The 13,138-nt window shown below is 41.6% G+C and overlaps 1 protein-coding gene across 7 annotated transcripts in view; it reads right to left on the reverse strand.

Annotated features, from left to right (window-relative positions):
- The window catches only part of LOC141787434 (multiple C2 and transmembrane domain-containing protein 2-like), a 52,925-nt gene that overhangs the window by 8,206 nt on the left and 31,581 nt on the right, over positions 1–13,138 (reverse strand). For all 7 annotated transcript variants that reach the window (XM_074665789.1, XM_074665786.1, XM_074665787.1 and 4 more), the window contains 9 exons: positions 10,823–10,993; positions 7,821–7,951; positions 7,049–7,235; positions 5,676–5,769; positions 5,477–5,579; positions 5,263–5,365; positions 4,976–5,077; positions 4,786–4,860; positions 3,559–3,678 (listed from right to left, as the gene is read on the reverse strand). In XM_074665789.1, coding sequence (XP_074521890.1) covers positions 3,559–3,678; positions 4,786–4,860; positions 4,976–5,077; positions 5,263–5,365; positions 5,477–5,579; positions 5,676–5,769; positions 7,049–7,235; positions 7,821–7,951; positions 10,823–10,993 — 1,086 coding nt within the window. The remainder of the gene's footprint in view (positions 1–3,558; positions 3,679–4,785; positions 4,861–4,975; positions 5,078–5,262; positions 5,366–5,476; positions 5,580–5,675; positions 5,770–7,048; positions 7,236–7,820; positions 7,952–10,822; positions 10,994–13,138) is intronic.

Consider the following 13,138-nt stretch of genomic DNA (forward strand, 5'->3'; position numbering starts at 1 on the left):
TAAAGGTTGATCCGATCTGCTATTGATTACACAAGCACTGGTCAAGCTGATGAAGGCTACCCTGCCACTATCAAAGCCATAAGGTTGTTCTGCATACGCTGTGGAGGGCGAGCACGCCGCTCAGCTGGACCCTCTCGCCCTCCACCCCCTGCTTATGCATTGACATTAAACACGTCGGCCTAATTGCTCCGTCTCTCTCATCTCATGTACATTAAAGACGACCACGCAGCCACAGGGAGCCCGTGTGTGAATATGTCATTAGCATCCATAATGGCACTTGTGATGCACATTCCACCTGTGCGTGGCTCAGGTAAAAAGGATAAGAGGATAAAGGAGTATGGCTTGTGATGTCTCTAAATGGAGCGATAAAATAATCCTGTCAGAGAGGCAGTGCCAGCCAAAATGGCAGCCAGCCACAAGGCGTGGGGAAGAGGTTTACAGGTTTTTATACGCTAATAAAAATAGAAGCGAACATCTGGTAAAGACATCACTCTCCTCTGAGGCACCAACTGACATAAAAGATGGCAGACAGCCCCCCTTAAACCCTCCACCAGCACCACCAACCAGCACCAGCTTTAATGTGCAAAAAGCCAAGCATGCTCTTGTCTGTGTTATCATAAGCCAAAACAGGGCCTGGGAGAGGAGATGAAACCAGTTCCTCACTGAAAGGGTTATGTTTTATTAGCCAGGACTTTGTCATGACTGCGAGAGCCGGGACGGAGGGGGAAGCCAAGTCACGCTTTGGTGGAAACGTATACTCAGGCCGTAAAGATAGTGATAATTGCAGCCCATTTCAGCTTGAGAGGCATTACACAGTCTTTGACAGCAAAAAGGGCTCTGGAAATACAATCCAGATCACAGAGAGAGGAAAAAAATAAAAGGCTACCTAATGTTAGGAGAGCTACTGAACTGGAGGGTAGCACATTTTCAGAGTGCAGCAGGATTTCCACACTAATGCTCAGAGGAAGGGTTTGCATGGCACAGCGGTAATCCAAGAGCACAGGAACACTGACGTCATTATTCACTCCTTCATAGTTTCAAAGACAGACTGGGTTACTTTCACTTAGCAACAGGAATAAAGTTGAGTTACCTCTAAGGCAGCTGACAAAACAGGAACAAGACAATTTTGTTAATTTGATTATTCATATCAGATAGTTACAGCAAAGGAGAAGTGCCCAAGCCTTTGAAAACAATGAATCAACACAAAGCTAGATTCAATTTTCAAGCTTGTTTGTCAAAATATTGGTTAAAAAACATAAATTTGGTAAATATATTGTGGTATTAAGCTATAACAAGGTAGGGATTTGGTACCTTTCACATTTGAAATGATACAGTACCAATGCCCAGTACCTGGCAATCAGTATCGGTACTCAACCGTACCAATTTTGGTACTTTTTTGTTTTTATGTGGTAAAAAAAATATCAATTTGTTTATTAATAAAATATATATATATATATTTCAATCTAACATATTTATTCGCCACTTTATTATCTTGCAATGCTGTGTTCATGTCCAGTATAGAAAATCACCTATTCTTCCACTCCCTCACAGTCACAAGGATGCGTTTGGGTACCTCAACATGGTACCTTTTGATTTTACATGACTTGATACCCGGTACTTTTGACAGATTTTGGTCGGTTCCTTTAAAACTACATAATTCGGTACCCATCCCTATAACAAGGTTTAACAGTTGCTATCCAGGAAAGAAAACAGTCTTATTACAAAAGCCTGTAAGTCTCCACAGTCAGTAAAAAAAAATAAAACCACAGAAAAGTAAAATGAGGATCATAAAGATGCATCAAAGTACAATAATCCTCATGTTAAATAACATGAATGGCTTAACTACTGCTGCATTATTCACTTTGATACGCGTCCATAAATGTTAGTGTGGAAATGAGGGGTCGGAAACTGCAGACATACCATCTGTCAGCTTGTATGATTCTCCCTGAATCCTCACCTCATTATTTTCATTTTTTAAATCATGAATGCACCTGATACAGCTGCAGACGTGGCCCTGAACAAGCTCTGAATAAGTGGACAAAGGTTCATCATTGGTGTTTGGTTTCCACCTTTATTGGATGCCTTTTTTGTAACAGGATGAGTTTTAAAAGTTGCAGCTAAAGAGAGAATAACTACAGAATATGAACGACTAAGTTCCTCTCTAATGCGGCTCACAGTCGTTTCTTTGCGATGAAGGCAGAGGAAGAAACTCCATGACACCATGAACCGCTGAAGTAAACCGCGCTGTGAGTGAAGTGCTGCGCATGAAGGTGTGTGACACCCGGCAGATGTTGCAGGTAGATCGTCTCTCCGTCCTGTCATGTAGAGTGAGGCTCTGCTTCATCACTCTCATGTGGCGATATTAAGCAGCCATTTATTTCTTCTCACTGAGGCTTGAAAAGGCAGGAAGTGTGAAAACATGAGTACAGATGGTACTGTCTTTCAAACGCTCGGATGCAGTGGGAGGATGTGTGTTCATGTGTGTGTGTGTGAGCGTTTGTGTGAGTGTGAGTGTGCTTCTTCTTGCCTATGTGGTTTGTGCTGGACTGTGTGAGTGCGTGTCTGAGCTGTCAGGCAAAACAACAATATTATCCATAATATTTATCGAGGGGGGTTGAGTATTTTTCTCCTTTTTAATTTAAAGAATCTTTTGCCATCGGTGTGAATTAACTGCTTCTATTATTTCCACTGGAGGCAGTCTGTATTTAAAGCACGCTGACCCTGGACGGCACACTTTCAGCTGGTCCAAGTTTTCCTAAATTACAAATCGAAATGCACGGCTCAAAGCTAAATAGTAGCTTCTGTTCAGATAACAGCTCCGTGCAGCAGCTCCCATTTTTCACAGCAAATTGAACAAACTGTGCTATTGGCCAGCGTTCAGTTTCTGTTCACCAGCCTCCCTCTGTGAAGGTGCTGAGCAAAACTTTAGTGCCATCTACAGGACGGCCGCTGCAAAAACAAAAAGAACTCTTCATGACCTTGATTGCCTGCATAGTTAATGCACAACTGGCTGTTTGGTTTGAATCGAGCAGGATCTGTGAGGGAATAATGTCAAAAAGATCAGCGCCCACTCCACTGTGCAGCTTCAAGACGAGGCCTGAGAGGCTTGTCCTGTGTTTCTGTCTTCACACTTGCTTAACACTTGTATGAAACAATGGCTGGATGGAGAATAAGCCTTATCTCTGAAGAGGCTTTTAATTGGACTTCTGTCTGCATAATGGGGTCTAAATCAAACTGAGTACAGATTGGACAGAGGGTTAATGAGTTGTCAGGGAAGTAGAACAAAAATAGACTCTATCTCGTCTCCACTGGGACTGTACCCGCTCCAGCTGAGGCTTAACTCTGCATCCACGAGACACGCAACACTAAAAAGCGTCCACTCCAACACAGAGCCGGGGCCAAGCCTGCGTTTCTGCTGAGCCCAACACCGCATTGATTAAGATTCTCTCTGGGAGAGTTCACACAGGGGCTGGCCAGACCGCGCCTGTCTTCCGCTGCTTGGAGGGAAAGCTGAGAGAAATGCAGATAGTGTGTTGATAAGCAGTTAAAGCACATCACCAGGAAGGCTAGCAGGCTCCTCTGAACGCTCTCCCACTGGAAGCAGCTTTTGATGTACTGCAGAGTGGATCTGATCGCCCTGAACAGCGTCTGAACACGCAGCACGTTCCTGGCCAGAGTCTGAAACACAGATTAACAAACATGCAAAGCATTAATATTACAGTAGTAATGATTTAGATATGAATAAAAAGTCCTCCTAATGATGTGAGTACAGCTTTTTTTTTACAGGAAACCAAAGAGGAAACCGGCCCAGTCAGCAATGAAATAATGAGAGTGGCTGGTATGTTTTGGAAGGAGCCATTATGGTCAGGTCAAAAAATGTCAGTAATCTGACCTGATTTTGTCAACTGAGACTTTCAACATTAAAACAGAGTGAAACGCTGCACGTTACCATCCCAGTGCTCAGTGTGTAAGCCAATTTCGGCGTTAGTGAGCAATGTATTGTCTGACAACAATGAGCCTTTGTAGGGAGTACAGACAGTCAGGCACCCTGTCTCGCACCCTGTCCTGCACACTGTATATCAAACTAATGTAGCAGAACAGCAGACAAGAACTCGGCACAGTCGGGGTCAATTAAAACCCAATTCAACAAAATCAGGCAGAGGAAAGACTTTCCTCTCTGCAGCCGATGCTTTTGAGGAAAAATGCAGAGCAGGAATGTTTGCACTTACTTCAGAGAAAAATTGATATTTCACATCCTAAAATCTTTACAAGCATTGCTCTTTGATTTCTGCAGCCCCCACTTTTACATTTCTAATTATCCAAACATCACAGTAATGTTGTCAGGAGTGCAGTGACCTCTGACCTTTGACCTCTTTACTCTGGGTTACTTGAAATGTTTAATGTTATGGGTTTGAGGGCTACAGCCAGCTGCCATTTTCACCATCTGTAAACCTGACATAAATGTCCACTTTGATTAAACTGTCAAGATTTTTTTGTTTATAGACAGTGAAAGAAAATCTATGCAAATTCTCTCTGTCATAACAGACATTTTAGCTTAAGCTCAAAAATACACAGTAAACTGCCAAAAAATACAGGTTAATATTGTTGTTGAAGTCATTGCTCCTTAATTTTTGCCTTAGCTCAAACAGGACTGAAGGTTTTTTTGACCTTTCATTTGAAGCTGTGAACATTTTCAGGTATAATCTAATGTGATGTGATGTTTCAGAACACCCAACATGTTGATTTCCTGAGTCATACACTTAATGAATCAGAGTTGTGTCAAACCTTCTTGGAAAATTTGGGATTATCTTCCATGAATCTCCTCTCCTTCGGCTGGAACGTTCTGATACTGGCTCTGACCTGATTAAAAAAAAAGAAAAAGCATCACAAAGCGACGAGGAGCAGACAGAATCAGGCCCGTCTCTAACAGCCATCACGCACTTGTGTCCTCCTTCCAGGCTGAACTTTTACTCACAGGGTTAAAAATAACCTCCAGCTCTAGAGTGATGCTCCCTTTCGACAGCCCACCCAGGTCTTCTTTCTTCAGCGGGTAGGCGATCTGCTGTCCCCTGCGGATCTGCAGGACAGAGAGGGCATCAGGTGCTGAACTCTGCTGTGAACCTGACCATCAGTCAAGCTGGATTACATCTTAGCGAGTCCTCAACCTGCTGGACTGTGATCGCCCTCTTCACTTTAATTTACACCAGGAGTGGTAATAGATGAGTGAATTGTCTGCACTGACTCTAGCAGAGGTGTGTGTACCGAGAGCAGGGGAATGGCAACTTTTCCAAGGAAGTCTGGCGCCTTGTCTCCGTCCTCATCAAACACATTCACCACCAGGACATCGTGAATGTCTTTGACTGGGCTGTAGAGACAAACAAGAAGGTCAGGTACTCCTCTGAGAAAACAAGCTCTGAAAACAACGAACAGTCGTGCTGCATGTGCCAGAAGTGTGGTTTGTAAAAATGAGACCCACAAGGTAAAGACTTGGTTCCACTCCGGGTAGAGATTCTTATAAACTGTGTGGGACTGCAGTCTGTCGTTGGCTAACTCCAGCACACAGAAGGGATCGCTCTTGCCTGCAGATTACAATGACACCAGTATGAGTCTGAGCTCCCTCTGTCCAGTCAGAATAAAATGATAAAAAGAAAGATCACAAGTATGAGGATGAGTACCGTTTAAATCTGCAGCCAGCAGATCTGCAGCCTTGATAACTTTGACTTGAAGGAACCCGACATCACGCAGGTTTCTCAGGGACCGTTTCAAACTCTGGTGGACAGTCAGCAGAGAGAAGGGTTGGACTCAGGTCACAAAGATAGCTCAGGGAACATATCAGGGCAGTGTGTATTTATAATCTCTTATGGGAAAAAAAATAAAATAAAAAGCATTAAAATAATTTTCATAAAGAGACCAGAGAGTCAGTTTTTTTTCAATCTGTGGCAGAAAAGCTTCTCAGCAACTCCTCCTTAAATCTTACATGACATAATTTCTCACAACCTGAACAAGACAGATGGAGAAGATGGAGTTTAGATCATATCATTAATACGTTACAGGTTCACTTTCCTACACATGATCTGCAAGTAATGGCTGCGAAAAAGGTGAAATGACATCTGAAAACTTGTGTTAAAGTTACGTTTGAAAAATCATTAATGGAGATTTGTGCAGGGCTCACTTTGCAGGAGTTAATACTTCAAATAAAAAGCTAAATTCAGAAGAAAAGATAACAGATCTTTTCTTACCTTTAACCTCTAACCTGCAAAAACTAATTACATGATGAAGGCAAGATTATTGTGTTCCAAACTGAAGCGAATCATTGAGTATAAATCATCCACAACACAAGCACCAAAGTTTAGTCCCATCCTTCTCTTTTCAAATCTTTTCAAAAAGATTTACTTTCACATAAGCTTCGACTTCAAGATTAGAGTGAGTCGACCTTTTTCAATGCAGATCCATCTCAAAATAACTTTTTTTTAAACTCTATAAAGGTAAGGCTGTTTCTTTTCAGTGTTCTGTCTGTGCTGCTGGCTGTGCCTTCACTCGGACCCTCTCTCTGGATGGCTGCCTCCCTGTTATCAAAAGATGGATGTAAAAGCTGAAGCACGACACTGATGAAGTGCACAGTTTTTTTGGTGCTGACCTTCAGCGTGATAAAAATGTTGAAGGAATCTGGGAACTGTTTACAGAGCTAAAACCAGACTCAATACTGGAGCCCTGAATCGCCACTTTGAGCTTTTTGCAGCTTCAGACGGAAAGTTTGATTAAATTTTACTTCATAGTTACTGAAAAGCATACATGCTTTATTTTTCAAACATAACCCCTGGTTATGAGCTTTAACCTGACCGGACAAACTGACCTGCTCCTCCAAAGAGGAGGCAGAGAATTTCTCTCTGTCGCCTGCTGCTCTTATAACTCAAAGGTAAGTGAGAGATTTCTAATGATCACAGTAAACCGTCAGATAAACTGACACTTCTGCTGGAAAAGTACAGAAGGTGAAGAAGTTATATTACAGAACAGTACAGCTTGAACAGAGCAGGGTGAAGGTACTGACGTAGCTGTCCTGCTGGATCTTTAGTACGCCTGGCTCATCGAGCGGCGCGGCACTGAGGTCAGAGATGGAGACGCCGCTGCAAGTGTTCAGTGTGAGCAGGAAGACCAGGCGTCCTCTGCCGTGGTCCAGAGTGTGTGTAAACAGCTGCCTCTGATTGAAAGGGACGCGGGTGAGGTCCACTTCACACCTGTACACAATCACACACACTTTTTTACATCAGAGCAAATGATAGCTAACAGGCTGCTGGTGTCAGCTGATATTCACTGATCAGAGAGAAGGTGGGTTAGAAATGACATCAACAGAGAGGTCACCCAACAGAGAGCCTCAGATTCAAAGGTTTGCTTTACTGAGAAGACAGTTGATAGAGGATGAAACTTGTAAGAGAGAACTGGGATTCACATGGAAAAGACTGCAGGTCATACGTGAACCTGCTCTGAGGGCTGTTGTCTCTACATAGGGCTGGCAATCCAACATCTAAGCAAAACTGGCTCCTTCTGAGAGCTGACGTACCATCACATCAGTGCAAAATCACACAAGCACTGTCATCCCAGTGTAAAAATTGTCTGGCTGTAAAATCTTCCTCTTTAAGTCAGTAATTAATTGGTTTAAAAATCCCCCAATCTGTCAGGATCTACTTGTTATTCTGCTCATGAAGGTGAACATGTGCAGGTGCAGTTTTAGTCACAGGAATATTAAAATGTGGAAGCACTGAGGACAACCATGCATGGATAGATTCAGCATACACAGAGGTATTATTGATCTGCACACTCACATTCCCAAACACTCCTCCGTCCTCCGCCCTTCTTTGGACCAGAGCTCCACCTCCAGGATGCTTGAGCCGTCCACGAACTGGTTTAGGGTGAACCTCTCCCTCCACTGGGGGTTGGACACTTTGCAGTGATTCTGAAAACAATAAAAACACAACAGACAAACGTAACAAATGCCATTGTGACCAGGATGAATAGCATTTCAAATTTTCGTGACAGCAAATATTGACGTCTTCATTTTCCTGTTATGTTGCAAGGATTTTCACTTTTACTGCACGCTTAAAATAAAGAATCAGCCAAACCTGAAAAAAATAAAGATGGTTGTCAAGGTTCATATTTGTGAAATTGATCAATTTTTCATTTCTGAGATTCTTTAAATGTTTGTAAATTTGACTTTTAACAACTATTTGATACAGACTTCAAAGATGTGCATCAGAAACATGAATGGTTGTATAACAAAACCGTGCCTGTGTGTAACCCTCATTAAAGTAAAGACAAAGAAAGGCAGAGATGCTGCTCATTAGCATGTGCTAAAGCTTTGATGTGTAATGGATGATGCTGCAGAATAACAAGATAATCATCAATGACAGCAGCCACAGAGCCAGCAGTGCAGAAACATGAGCATCATGACTGCACTGGATGAGCCGGATTACAGCTCAGGCTTTTCAGGTCCCAACAACAAAATCCATTTATCTCTTTTTCTACTGATTTATTAATCACATGTCTCCAGACACAGTATTAAGGAATGTGAAATTAATTATGTGGTAACTTATCTAGTTGAGTAAAGCTAGAAACAACATGTATTTAGAAATGTCAAAGACTTCAACGCCTCAACATTATTTTAGGAGATTACATTCTGTAGCATGATGAAAAGTGATATTGAATAAAGGATGATTTCTATGTTTAGGAGACTGACTGAGGCCGTCGCGATAAAGCAGCGACCTCAGGTCTTCAAAAATGAAGCCACAGCAAACGGGTAAAAAGCTGCCATTCCTCAAGTGGTCACTTGGAATTGGCTCTGAAAGAGCAAACATGTTTACGACCAGGTTCAAAAACCAGTTTTCATCTGATTAGTTCATTTCTCAATCAGCACATTCTGTACAGAGAGTGAATTCTTCACAACTCATTATTTTTTAAGGTCATTAAACCTCAGTGTGAGCTCATGGCTGACTGGACTGACGGGCGGGCTGAAGTGGTTTGTGAGGATGCTGAAGGCCTGTCTTAACTCTGTCTCCACCTCCTGTTAGGTTGACTGAATTGGCATTTCCAGTATGGTGATCAATCGAAACAGGGTTCAAAACCCTGCATCAGAAATCACTGGGTGATGTCACAGAGACTGCATTCATGGTTTGTGAAGTCAGTGGTTAAATTAGTATATGCTAATTTCTGTTTTTGAATTTGATATTGTGCACGCAATAAGCACAGGGTATTATCATATCATTGGTTCCTAGCAGTGGTTCTCAACATGTTTTGACTAGACATGCACCAATCGATTGGCTGGCCGATTTCCTTAATTTTGGGGGATCGGTGATCAGGGATTGGTGATCGGCCCATCCTTACTTATGAAATTGATCTTATAAACCTCTGGGAAGATCTGACAGCCAGCCATTGTTGCTTTTTGCTCTGAGACCTAAATTTCAAGGCACTTTATTGGTCGTTTAAGTTAAAACAGAAAGATTTTAATGTTTCACAGGTATTGTTCAAGGATTTTAAATAGAATAAAAATCGGAACATTGAAGGTGTATGCTGACAGTTATAAAAAATGAAAATAAAAATCAGTATCGACCCAAATCGGTATCGGCAGGTCAGGCTTTCTAAAGATCAGTGATTGGTGATCAGCCAAATAATTGTGATCAGTGCACCCCTAGTTTTAACGTGACGTGTTGCTCCATCCTCATTCTGCCTTTTCTTTATCTGAGTAAGAGCGTTATTCGTTTTTCCTAGTTTTCCATTCATTTTATAAGAGTAATCTGAAGAGTACATCTAAATGTGAAGCTGGATAAACTGAAACACCCTGAAGTACAGAAAACTAAGTTTTCTCACAGAACAAAAAGGGAGGAAATTGTGCATTCTCATTTGTCAATCTTTCACAGACCACTGATGATGAATAGAAAAAAATGTAATATGCAGGTAGATATCAAAGCCCCTGTGAGGACCGCCCCCTGTGGATGAAAAAGAATGGACATCCCATCACTCTGCTGATCTTGCCCTAGAACAAAAAAAAATCTCACCCTGCTTTCTTTCACAGCCAACTGTGCCACACGTTGGCAATATCTGCTGATGAAAGATAAGAAATGTCTGCCTCTTCATCTGTCAATCAAGTCTGGTCTGACACCTGCCTCCTCACAATGGTTACAGGTATTAAAAAGAAACAGTATACAAAGTGTTGGGCTGACGCTGATGCTGTGGTTTGCTTTAGTGGATCATACAGAGACATCAGTTATAATGTGTTAAAACTTCTCACAGGGGCTTTAAGTTCGACTCATTTTTTTTAAATGTAAGAAAAAAAGAAAAGACAAGTAAAGAAAAACAAACACTGAGACCTTCTCTGTCTTCTTTTTTCTACACCTTTACTTTACCTTAAGGTATTAGATGCTGATCTCATTTCTGTAACTTCTCTTACATCCCCATGGGAGTATGTGCTGAGATTAGTTTGTGATGTTTGATACTTTCAGACTATTATCATGTACTGTGCATATGACGTCAATCTCAAGCTTAATACATAGTACAAAACCAATAAATGATACTGGTTTAACAAAGAAAAACAAATTTGCAGATTTGTGTTGTTTGATACTTGCAGAAGAAGAGAGGACATCATAACAAGTGAAAATAAATAAAGCAACGTGCTTAGGACTGCAGCAGAAGAAAAAAAAAGCAGGGAAGGAAACGACGAGTGCAGAGAAAGAGAATAAGAGGTTTAAAAACATCAAAGATTCAAAGAGGAGGAGGAGGAGGAGGAGAAGGAGGAGGGGGGAGGAGATGGATCAGCCCTCCCTCCACTCAGTACCTTGCTTTTGTATCTCTGCTCTCCCAGTCTGAAGCGAACAAAGAGCTGACCCCCCAGCGTGTCCAGCGGCAGCTCCTGACCCTCGACCAGAGTCACTGACACCACAGACGTCCACAGCTGGCTCTTCCTCAGAGTCTCTGACAGGCGAAAGCTCTGAGACGAGCCTCCTGACTGCAGGATGGGAAACAATAGACGGAGAAAGAGTAGAAGAAAGGGGACAGAAATGATTCATACAAATTGAAAACAGGAGGATAAACACTTTCATTTCAAAATTTCGTCAGCATTAAACATTTAAACACAATGTTCTTAACATCTTGATTGTCTTAAAATAAAGAGGTATCTATAAAAAGCCAGACCATCACATAGAAGCAATTCTACTGTGAAGTATCCCTTATGCATCAAATAAAGCTTAAAACAGATGATGAGACGCTCCTTGTCAATGCTTTGGACATTACAACATGCAAAGCAGAATGAGAGATAACATTATCTCTCTTCTCCAGTGAAAAGAGCATGAAATTGTTCCTTCGTTTCACCCAGAGATTAGCTAAAGCCTGCAGTGGCTACAATGCAGAGCTCAGCCTCTCTTCCATTTATAATAATAGGAGCTATATTCTAAGATAATTAGCTGAGCTTACATGAAGACACGGCACAGTCAGGAGATAAATTTAACCCAGATTCAATTAATGCAGATCAAGCTGACTGTGATGTCATGTCTGAAGACGTTCTGCCACATGCACAGCTGGAAAAACAGCCCCGAGTGCAGCGCGTCTGAGGCGGCAGGTGAACAAGCACCCAGTGGCCACATTGTGTGGTTCACCTGCTCAGTAATGCAAACAACTACCAAACACAGAGTTATGTGGCTGTAACTCAATCCATAAACATGCAGACAGGGACACAAGTGTCTGAAATAAATCCCAGATTGAGTAAAAATGCCAGATGTGCAGGTTTCAGCTCCTTCAGATGGAGCTGACCTGCTCACGCTCACAGACGCATGCAGCACAGAGGAGACAGCGTACAGATGGGATGAGAACAAAAACAAAGCATGCATCCAGCAGCTGCTCTGTGGGTGAAGAACACAACCACCAGACTCTATAGATACAGCTATTTTTAACTGTTTTGTTATTGTAAACAAATCCCATGAAAAAACAAAATGCACTGTGTCGCACTGTCACTCAACACTCCTGGCTTCACTAACGGTGAGTTTAAAGTTATCAGAGACCTCAGGGAAGGAACCTGTGTTGCTCTTTGCTAAAGGCTTGGTGTTTAGTCGAGACAATAAAACATATTTTGAAAAGTTTTAACTGCCCTGTTATTGAAAAGGTCGATTCTAAAGCTGTAAAGCACCTTTGACCAAACATGACCAAAGATGAAGCTTCAACATGATGAGGATCTCATTGTGGCTAACAGATATTGCTAATGTTGTACAGTGAGTTGAAACCCAACGAGTGTGTGGAATTTTGGACACTCACAACGATAACAAGAAGTTTACATGTTGTGTTAATTCTGGTGGCATGTTTTGATGGTATCTGTGTTGTTTTTCCACACCGAACACTGCATTTCCCATGAGCACCAGTGTAATACAGAGGATGTGGCTTGTGCCAAACTGTGTTTGAGTTGTAGAAGAAAAGTAATGGACTACGGATCTTAATTTCAGCATTTTTTGCAGGATGCAGAGTGATGAGCTAAATTCTTTATTTTCTGTGACTTAAAATTATAAACTGCAATATAACAACAACTAAACTTTATAAACCCTGATTCATTATCATTCGTTTGCCTTGAAGGAGTTGAGCTCTTGAGTCCTCAAAGAAGTAAACTCCTGTTTTAGTCCATTTTGCTTTTTTAGCCAGCAGAGCTCTGGTTGTAAAGTTTCTCCATCTAAGACATACATCTCCGTGCTCTTGTATCAGACACAAGTTCAAAATGTCATTTTAAAGAAAATGTCTAAATAATGAAAACAGAACATCTTTTCCTGCTTGTTAACTCAAGTCCCACTCCCCAACTTTACTAGTAGAGCTCTGAACAGAGATATTTAAGGTTGAGAGCAGAGCATTGACCCAACTATTTTTAAGGAAAATCAAAAGCAGGCACTTCAACTCTGTTTATTGCTCATTTATCACCAAGCAGCCCTTAAACTGTTCATTTTTATTCTATGTGCAAAATATTTTTGGAAACAGATACAAAGTTGCCATTTGAAGGTGAAATCTTGTCCTAAATGGTGTTAAGTGTCAGCAGAGAGCTTTGTTTGGGGTAATTTTGACATGTGCTGGAGTGTCCATGTTGGTATGAATCCTAAATATTGCGCAACAAACAGAGGCT

Source organism: Halichoeres trimaculatus, unplaced genomic scaffold (assembly GCF_033239565.1).
Source record: "Halichoeres trimaculatus isolate MK-OKI-2021-1 unplaced genomic scaffold, fHalTri1.1 fHalTri1_scaffold_3, whole genome shotgun sequence".
NCBI classification, from domain to species: Eukaryota; Metazoa; Chordata; class Actinopteri; order Labriformes; family Labridae; genus Halichoeres; species Halichoeres trimaculatus.